The sequence below is a fragment of the Belonocnema kinseyi genome, chromosome 3, assembly GCF_010883055.1.
Source record: "Belonocnema kinseyi isolate 2016_QV_RU_SX_M_011 chromosome 3, B_treatae_v1, whole genome shotgun sequence".
Taxonomy (NCBI): domain Eukaryota; kingdom Metazoa; phylum Arthropoda; class Insecta; order Hymenoptera; family Cynipidae; genus Belonocnema; species Belonocnema kinseyi.
Window position 1 is genome coordinate 63,897,606 of NC_046659.1, and position 10,412 is coordinate 63,908,017.

The 10,412-nt window shown below is 37.9% G+C and overlaps 1 protein-coding gene across 1 annotated transcript in view; it reads left to right on the forward strand.

Annotated features, from left to right (window-relative positions):
• Positions 1 to 9,161: 9,161 nt before the first annotated feature.
• The window catches only part of LOC117169252 (protein lethal(2)essential for life-like), a 2,878-nt gene continuing 1,627 nt past the window's right edge, over positions 9,162 to 10,412 (forward strand). The window contains exon 1 of the mRNA XM_033355529.1: positions 9,162 to 9,603. Within this exon, the coding sequence (XP_033211420.1) occupies positions 9,334 to 9,603 (270 nt within the window). The 5' untranslated portion in view covers positions 9,162 to 9,333. The remainder of the gene's footprint in view (positions 9,604 to 10,412) is intronic.

A 10,412-nucleotide genomic window follows, 5' to 3' on the forward strand; every position in this document is an offset into this window, starting at 1 on the left:
GAGGGAGCTCTTCTTAATATTTTGACACCAAAATCATGTCGATACACCTTACCGACTGCGAGTAAAGCCACCCACGCTTTAACTTGACAGACTGTACTAAGGTGGAAATTACACCATCCTGGTACGCAAAAATGAAACCCTCTGTACCTGAATTACGCCCTGAAGATTTGAGAAATGCAAAAGTTTGCTCTTTCGACAAGGACTGTTCTTATAAATTTATGTAAAACTTTCCGTGCATTTTTTTGACAAGTATTTATTATGATTAATATTCTAGGCTGAGACCGTCACAGCCCCTGATGCTTGAGTGATCCCGTTGTGTCCCCTTATAAGCCTTAAGCATGGCCCTAAAGCCCTCTCCATAAGGAGAGGACGGCAGCCATGCTGTTGGTTGATATTTCAGACTTACTGATGCAGAAGCTGCCTGTGAGTGTTACACGTTTCCCCGCAATCGCAGGGCAGTGACAGAGAATATGAGTGGAAGTCTCATTATCCTTTCCGCACAAACGACAGAAGGGACCTTCTTCAAGCCCTATCTTATATCTTTGATACCGGAGGTTTCCATGTCCTATAAACAGTTCTGTTAGGAATTTGACTTCATTTCTTCCGAGCTTAAGTATTTCTTTCACTCGATGAGAGTTTAGCTTTGAGCCCAAGAGTGTTTTGGCCTTTCTGCAGCCTGAGGCCGCATCCCACTCATTCTGATGTTCCTCGGTCAGCCAACTGTTAACATTTTCAGTGACCAACCTACTGGAAATACCTACAACTGGCTCAGGTCCAGTAAAATTTCCCTTTGCTGCTAGCTTTGCTGGCCTGTCCGATATCGCATTGCCCCTGATGCCCCTATGTCCAGGGATCCAGAGCAGAGTGGCTCGGTTTTCTGTCGCTAGTTTATTTAGTGCTTCAAAGCACACCCATACTAGCAGCGATGTGGTCGTTGTTCCATTCAGAGCCAAGATAGCAGCGCTGCTATCTGAGCAGATGCGAATGTTTCTTTTTCCGCCATACTCCATTGCCTTATAGGCGCGCTGTAGCAAGGCCATAATCTCATAAAGTAGAACTGTTGCGTAGGACCCCATCGCAATTGTGAAGCCCATTCCGTTCCTTCTACAATATACACCTGCTCCAACGTTCTCCTTGTTCCTGGAGCCATCTGCAAACCAGTTGTCTCCATCACTGGGCAATTGTGCCTAACCGTTAGCCCATTCCTCTTTCATGGATAGGCTAACTCGGTACTTCTTGTCGAAGAGGTAGCGACATGTGGAGATTTTGTCCACTGTCACTGCACTTCTTAATTCTGTGGAAAACTGACCCCAGTCCGTTCTTCTTGAATTTCTGACCCATTTAGGGCCGATGAGTACAGCGGATTCCAACACGAACTCTATCAGTGAGTGATCTAAGAAAGTGTGTTCATCTGAGATTCTCCACTTCTTGATGTTATCTGTAAGACTACCGGTGCAGAAAGTGATGTCAATGACTTCCTCCCTGGCCGAATTACGAAACGTCGGGGTGTTCTCCGTATTAAGAATATCTAAGTCAGTACTCGTTAGGTATTTCAATAGACCATTTCAATAGACAACTCTTGAGTTAATGTCCGTGCTATCCCACAAAGTATGGTGGGAGTTAGCATCGCACCCCAGCAGAAGAGGAAGTCCCCTTACCTTGCAGTATTCCACCAGTGTACGTACCTCCACTGATGGATTGGTATCGCTGTCATATGAAAAGTAAGCCGATCCCATGACTAGCCTTTCTATTCCTTTAAGATACGTGACTATTACCATCAGGTTTCTGGAACATAGCTCAAGCAGCGGGACGACGTTGACTCCCTTCGCCAGTATGCAAGCCCTTGGATTGACCGCTTTGGGGTTCCTTCAACAAAAACCAGCCCCCCCCCCCCCTTAACCTCTAATGATATTTTGAACTAACCAGGGTTCCTGGATTAGTGAGATACCTGTGTGCCTCATAGTCATGCCCCTCTGCAAAACTGCAGAGGCGCCTTCGCTATGATGCAAGTTAATCTGTGTAATGGTTAGACCGGGAACAGTCATTTAGGTCTGATCCCGATCTTTCTGTCCACCGACAGGCTCCCCCTGCCCCTAGCCGGCAACTTTAAAGTTGACTTCTCCAAAAAGATATAAGGCCCTGTTATTGAGGTCCGTAAGGGCCCTCATCTGTGACTCAGGAATTTGCACAACTAGGAGATGTTTGAATTCTCTAGTTGTGTTATCTTCCTGAGGCCTATCTTGCCTGACGCTCCGCCAGGACGCTGTCTGAGGTGACGGGTTGAATCCCATCAGCCGACGGAGAACCACATGCGGGTCTATCAGTTTACCTGGAAACCACGCTCCAGCCTTAATCATCTTCTGGAGCAACTCAACTCCACCAACCTTAAGAAATGCGCCTTCCCAAGGCCTTGTCTCGGCCAAAGCTTTGTGTAGCCAAGTTTTAGCCCCTAAGTCAGCTACCACAAACACAAAGACCCCTCTTCTGCAGAAATGGGTCTTGAATTTCGGCCATCGATCTGAAGACACTCTTCTGAGCGCCCTCCAGGTAGCCTCCTTGAAGAGCTCTAACTACTTTGTAGCGAGCAGCGAGTCCTGAAATCTCGTATCCGTCACCACCACAGTCAGAGGGTCAGTCCTTTTAGTGGCTGTCAGTCCAACCTCCGACGACTCCCGATGGGGTGTCCTCTGAGGCCCTTCCTCACTTTTGAGCCTCAGTACTGGTTATCGGCCTTGTGGTCCCCGATGTGCCAGGTTCTGCAGTTGCTCCGCTAGCCCGCTGCGCTTGCATCCTCAGTCTCCTTTTCAGGGAACCGTTGATGCGCTTCTTCTTATTGGGGGGCTGATTAGCCACTCCCATTTCCAATGCCTCACTCAAAGGGCCGTCACACCCTCAGTTCCCGAAAGAGCTAAGGGCACAGCCTCCGCCTGAGTAAGGCTTGCCGGAGAGAAAGAATTGGGATGAAAGGATTATGCTAGACCCGTTAGGACCCAGCCCCTTTCCCTCATCCGCCAACTCCCTTTCTCCTTCTTCTTTCGGAATTTTTACGTGATCCATTTTGGTTCCCAGGAGTAGCTAGGAAAATAAAAGTTCCGCCCCTGCAGAGCCCCGCATGGAAAGGTAAGACTAATTACTCGGGGGGGTCGTCCGCTGTCCCCGAGAAACCGTTAGGATACCTTCGTAACCCCTAGGTGCCAAAGTACCATGGGTACTATCACTCTACACCCAGGGCTTAAGGGGGTGGTCACATTGAACGAGAAACTCAATGAACACCCGTTCGTAGACCACCATAGCAACAGAGGACTGTTTCTTGGTCGATGTGCGGGCCGCAAGTAATTCCCGTGCCGATTCCAGAAAGTGGAGATCGGTCCGGGAGGGATCTCGACCCAGGGATCCAGAAGGCCCGTGGTAGCTAGGCTCTTTCACCCTTCAATCATACCATAATCATGCATACCAGGAGAGCCCGTTTACAGGGATCCTTCTAAAAACACCCAGGAGAGCCCGTTTATAGGGGTCCTTTCATCCATATCCATACGCATGCAGCCCAAGGTCCGTTGGACCCCTATGTCACACAGATGGCTCACCTGTGTGCCACACGAATACATTTGAACGCATGACGTTGTAGCATTACTATATATCTCGCCAAATCTCAATGTTACTACTCCAAAGTATAGAATATCCGATCGTCCGAGTTTTAGGAGCAGATCGAAAATATGAGTAAGGACCTTAGGGTAAGAGATGAGAAATGAGAAAAGGAGGTAAGACAGCTAAAGAAGAAACTAGAAGGATTAGAGATGGAGATGGTGTCGGTAAGGATTGGAAAAGGAGTTAAAATTGAGCAGATGGAAGAAGATATTAGGGTGTGGAAGGAAAGGGCCGAAAAAAGGCTGAAGAAGGTGGAGGGCAGGTTGGGAATGAAAACAGTTAACAGGGGGAAGTCGAGAAGCAAGGTATTTGGGAGAATGTGGAGATTATGAAAGGACAGAAAGTAGGAGAGCATAGCAATGAAAAGGAGAAGAGAGCGGATAGGTAAAGGATAAGGACAATGGAGTTGAGAATGGAGAGAAAAGAGATGACAGATAGGAGAAATAATATTGTTATAAGAGAATTAAAGCTAGAGAGCGAGAAAGAAAAAGAGGGTGTGCAAGCGCTGTTACAGATCATATGGTGGGTTAAAGTCAAGGTGGGGACAGTTAGGCTGGAGATGAGAAAGGAGAACGAAGTAGGGGTTGTGGAATTGGAGAGCTGTGAAGAAAAATTGGGGATAATGCGAAATTAAAATAGAATAAAGGATAAGAAAGTTTTCATCGATCAAGATTTGACGAGACAGAAAAGGCAAAGAATGTTAAATGACAGGGCTAGGAGGCACAGGAGTAAAGCAAGGGCTGCAAAGGTAGGGTATCGGATAAAAAAATTAGATGAGAAAATGTGGGCATGCGGCGAGGACAAAGAGGAATTAAAGAAAGTTCAGGGGAATTTGTTTCGTGAAAAGTAGGGGGCTGAGGGTAAAACAGAAGGGGATAGAGTAGAGCCTACGTTGCAAAGGGTGTATAGGTGGAGGCTCCAGGAGGCGGTCAGAGTAAAGAGTAAAGGAAGGGCTAGTGGGGGAACTATAACAGGGGTTAGCGATGGATTAGAGGAATAAGTTCATAAAGAGAGAGATGGCAGAGCGTGCAAATCAGGGCAGTAAAGATAGCAGGGTTAACGTGCAAGTTTGTGACTGTGTACAAGAAGGATGGGATGTAAAGGATTGAAGAAAGGGTCGAAGACTTACTATATATAGTATATAGTATTATATATAGTATAATATTATTATTAAAAGTTGCTAAAGACGACGTTAGGGTACCTTACCATACCTGACGGCTCAGCTGATAGGGCTGATGGTAAGGATCTCGAACTCGAGTTCACTGCTCAGCCAACCGATGTGATGCTCAATTGGAGGCTACTGTATTATGTTCCGTTGGTACGTTTAAACTTTCAGAATTTTGAATTTTTCAGAATTTTTGAAAGTATTAGAAAAAATTTGAATAATTTTAAAATGTCTTTAGCAGTTATTACAAATTTCGAACATTCTCAAGATTTCGAAATGGAATTTCGAATTTTTTTTCAAGGATTTGAAAACTTTTAGGAAATTTAAAATTAAAGGTTTTCAAAATAAAGATTCAACTGCTAAAAATTTAATTTTAAACATTTGGAAATTCAACTGCTAAAAATCGAAATAAAACGAAAAATTTAATTTTCTCTGATTTTCCACCGTTAATTATTAAACTTTAATAGAATAATTCAAATGTAATTTTTTATTTTTAAATATTCTTTAATTTTCAACAGTTGAAAATTAAATTGAAAATTTATTTCTATTTTTAAACTGAATTTCTAGCAGATGGCAATTATATTTTGAATTGTCGTGAATCTTATACATTTAAAAATTTAGTTCGTAATATATTTTAATATTCAACAGCTGAAAATTGAAACTTGAATTTTAGATTTATTTCCATTTTCAACCACTAAAAATTAAAAATTAAATTTTCAACAGTTGAATCTTTATTTTTAATGTCTTTAATTTGAAATTTTCTCAAACTGTTCAAAATCTCGAAAAAAATTCAAAACAGTATTTTGAATTGTACAGAATTTCCTAAATTTTCAATAACTGCTGAATACATTTGAAAATCGTTTAAATTTTTCCTTTAACTAAAAAAAACATGGAAAATTAGAAAAATTTACTAAGCATCACGATTTTTTGTCCTTTATCTTGAAAAGCAATTTGCATTTTTTGAGACATTTTTCAGTAAAACGGGTGCTGAGATATCTACGTAGTAGAATACATTATTAAATAATCCAAAAATTGTCTACAGAATTATATACAAAGTTTTAGTTTCAGCTGGCTTAAATGGGGGACTTGATTTAAAATTTAAACGTACCAATGGAATTTGGCTAGAAGAATTATAATTTTGACTTCGAACAGTGAATTTTCCGATCGAATGAAAATTCTGATTAGTCCATGGAACATTAAAAAATAATTTTATCAAGCAGACCGGGAAAATGAAAAACTGAACGAGAATTTAAAATCATTCTTCGGGCAGAAGCTGCTTAAAGCTAATTCATTATTAATTATATATCTCTCTAAAAGTTTGAACCTAATTTCCTAAATGTGCAATTGCTATATTTATTGATCCAAACGTTTGATCATTACATAAAATTAAAATTTTTAAAATCTTTAAAGACATTAAATCTTTCAACTTTAATTTTTAATTCAAATTCGAAGTACATTTTGTTTTATACTTAAAGCTTAGATTAGTAGTTTTTAACTTTTAATTCTTTTAATTGTGAAACTTTAAAGCCATAGATAGATATTAACAGGTACGTTTCCTTTAATTTGTAACTCTTGATTTTTTAAATGTATCCTGATTTTCAAAAGGTTCATATAAACGAAGTTTTAAAAAACCCTCATTTTTCTTGAAAGTAGAAGTTGCATCTGGGGGTTAAGTACCCTTACAAATTACCCATTACTTAGGCATGCTAAATACAGGTTTATTTTTGAAAATCTCTAATTAAATATCGTGACATATCTTTTCTTCTCATGCCGCAAATGATAGGCCGAATGAGACATTTCAGCAACACCCCAAAAAGACATCCTTATTCGTATAAAACCTTATAGAATCACCCTTACTATTTGCTCACCTGAAATTTCAGAAATGACCAGTTTGATTTTTGATATTTGTTTATTTTTGTACCTAAATGGTTAAACATAGAAAAATTATAAAAATGGGGAAAATTGTTTTTTTAGACAGTTACATGCTTCAACCTTTTCTGTTAGTCAAATTTTCTTCGGGGATGGCCTAAAATGAAGTTCTTGTCATTTCTGCCGTGCAAACAAGAGAAGTATTAACTGCATTGTGGATGAGTCCTCTGTCAACCTAACAAAAATTGGGATAGCAGTGAACTTATCCAAAATGTAGTTACGACTTTCTTGTTTGGGCGGCAGATGTATAGAATAGAGATAGAAAAATCAAATTTGCTATGTTTCATATACTACTTCTTGGATATTAATCATTTATTGATAAGTGAAATAAGAAAAATGAGAGAGATTTTGTCAGGAGAAGGCCTGAGGGTCGAAATTGAAATCGAGGTCCCCCCAGTGTAAGTGGTAGTAGCGTTTCTCATGACAACTCCGCTGCTATGGGCTCGAATCTTTTGGCTGGGAATTGTTTTTTACATATTTAAAAAAATTCGAATTACATTATTCAGAATCTTTCGCTATAAGCTGTAGTTTAAATACAAATTAAATCATATCAAATAGTTTTCACTTTTAATATATCGTGAAGAAGGTTGATCAAAATTAACCAACGACACATTTCAATAACTGATATTATATAATATCATACAATGTATGAAATACATACTGATTTACCAGCAGAATTTTTTTCACTGTCCATGATTTTTTCGCTTTGAAAACACTAACGTTTCACCGAAAGCTTTTAGTCCGATTTTTGACAGGGATGGGCTCAAATAGAAGATTTTGGACTTTGCCATGTAGAATTGAAAACTAAAATAAATTCTCTATTTTATATTTTTTTCATATCAGTGGTTAATAAATAAGAGAAATGATAATTATTTAAAATTTAAGCCTGCGCCTACAAAACTTTTATTTGAGGTCATTTGCCCACATCTCCTCTCAGACTGATATATAAAATGAAACATTTGTAGCCCACATTACTCTTAAATATTTAACTCTGCTCAAAATTTTTATCTTTTTTAACTCAATATGAGTAATATTAGTGAATCGTTAATATGTAAACTGTTTTGTTTCCTTAAAATTGGATTGTTTAATTCAATTTTATGAACTGGTCGCCTTAAATTATTGTAGCAAATAATAAATCTGCAATTTATTGATTAATTTTATAGAAATTGAAGAAAAAGATTCAAAACTGCATACATTGTATAAATTTCAATATAATTTGTTGAAAATAAGAGGGTAGAAGGGGAGAAATTTAAAGGTGTCGAGCGAAGCTCAAAGCTGTACGTACATACTTATAAATACTTGAAGGATAAAAATCGTTAAAGTTACGCAGGTCAGGAATGCTAGAACGTAGTACCATCTCTCTGCACATGACCTTGTCCAACAGTGGGAGGCGTGTGCGCACGTTGTGTCGCACCAGTAGCGATCTAAATTGGATCATTTTGATCATATGAGAGCCATTCAAGCCGCATTGATCACCCTTGAAATATAGACTTCAAGACCATTCGTAGTTTGTAAAACTGTCGATAAAGACGGTAGAAAAAAGAAAGAAAGAAAAAATGGAAAAACCATTCATTCCTATAAATGTGTTCTCCAAAATCATATGCTTATGATTTTCAGACTGACAAATGACATAATCTCGGATTTGCAAAGATTTTAATGCTAAAACAAATTAAAAGAAAAGTTGCTGATAAAGCGTAATCCCCTTCTGAAAAAAGGTAGAAGCTGTCAACGAAAGCGTTTTCGAGATATTTAAGTCTTGTGTTGATTCAAACAAAATTTCTTCGAAAAATGTCATCCATGGAAAATGAAAATGGAATCAAAGAATGGCGCACAAAGTATACATGAGAAAATGTATTTCGGCAAATTTATTTTGTTGTTCATAAGGGATCGTCCATATATTACGTAACACTTTTTTCTTTTGTTTATATCGTAGTGTCTTTCTCAACTTCACATCAATTCCATGCTCGTCTTTATTCAAACAAAAGAAAAACGCGTTACGTAATTTATGGACGATCCCTAAATCTCAAAGAAATTTGTCAAAAAGATATGTAGTTTCGACCAATATTATGATTACATATTTTTTTGTGCAGGTTCCTTTCCAAAATTTACTTTTAACAACCTTCAAAACGATTTGTAGTAGTAAAAATTATTTTTTTAATTCTACAGATTGCGGAACGATTTCAACAGAAATCTTATCAAATGTTATGTTTTCCTGACAGAATTATTAATTCCCTTCATATACCGAAAAAACTTTAAGTAGATAACCGATTCGCACCAATGGAAATATTTTTTTCAAATATTTTCCGAAAGGACGCTTCCGGATACCGGAGAGTTTTCGAATGTTCTAGAATGTCCTAGAAGTTTGCTTTTCTGCCGGCCGGTGTAGGTGAATCTATAAATACTAGTGAGGCGTTGTGTTTCATACCATTCAAGTAAAACCACAGTAAGCAACGGATCTCTTGCATCTATTTAAACTATTAACTGTAATTAAAAATTAAAGTGTTTTTTAAGTTTCCATACATTCGAATATTTAACGAAAATTTAAATTCTCGTGTGAGATCAAATTCCAAGTAATAATTACAGTCGATTCGAAAATGGCAATTCTGCCAACAACGATGCACCCTAACTGGTGGGCAGATGAAGATTTTGGTGCCCTAAGCCTAGGTCCATATTTGAATAATACTCACGGCATTCGACACGACGATGTTTTGGCTCCGCATATGCCATTTGCGCCTCCACATATTATGCAACGGCATTTGCATCAAAGAGGAATGTTAAAATCGATGTATGCGAGGCCATGGCTACGGAATAGCGATGCATCAAATATAGTTTCTACTGTCAAGGCAGAAAAGGATCAGTTTCATGTAAGATTTTCTGATAATAATTTTGCACCTCATAAATTTTCCTTTAACTTCAATTTGTATCTCCCGTTTACTTAATATTCAATTTCTATTCTTTGTGATTGCATATTTTATAACTATTTTGTTAATAATTAATTTTAAAGTTTTTTTATTTGTTTAATTTTTTTATTCGTGGCCTACCATTTTAAAGTTAATGCCGTGATGAAACCGTGCCAGTATGAAAACCGTTAAAATTAAGAAGGTTAAAGGGTTGCTAGAATGTAGTACCACCTGCCTTATCCACCCACCTACGATCCGACTTCTTTGTATTTCGCGTCCCTCCTTTCCATACTGTAATATTTTTTTTTATATTAACCGATGTTGTCATAAAAACAAGCAATTTTCATTCTTCATTTTTGAAAAGATTGCTATCTTTTGTAATGTACAATTTTTTAATGGATAGTATTTAGTATCTATCTATATTTTCAATCTTTTATAATAATAACCATAATTAATACTCTATAAAATTACACAATTTCAATAAAGGTTTGCAGAAACATTGCTTCTTTTATTGTTAAAATCACTATTTGTATATAAAATTAGCACTTTATTTCAGAAATTGTCTTAAATATCCGCCTTCCACGAAAGTAAAAATTTCAGAACTAAAATTAATTTTTGCCTATTACCTACAATCTAAAAAGGTCAAGAAGCATTTAAAACAAATATTAGTCTTAGGGTTCGCTCATACATTACGTGATGTCGTGGACGATTTTAGGAGCCTGATTCCTCGATTTTAACGCTACCTTAACTATATAAATTACCCCCCCCCCCCC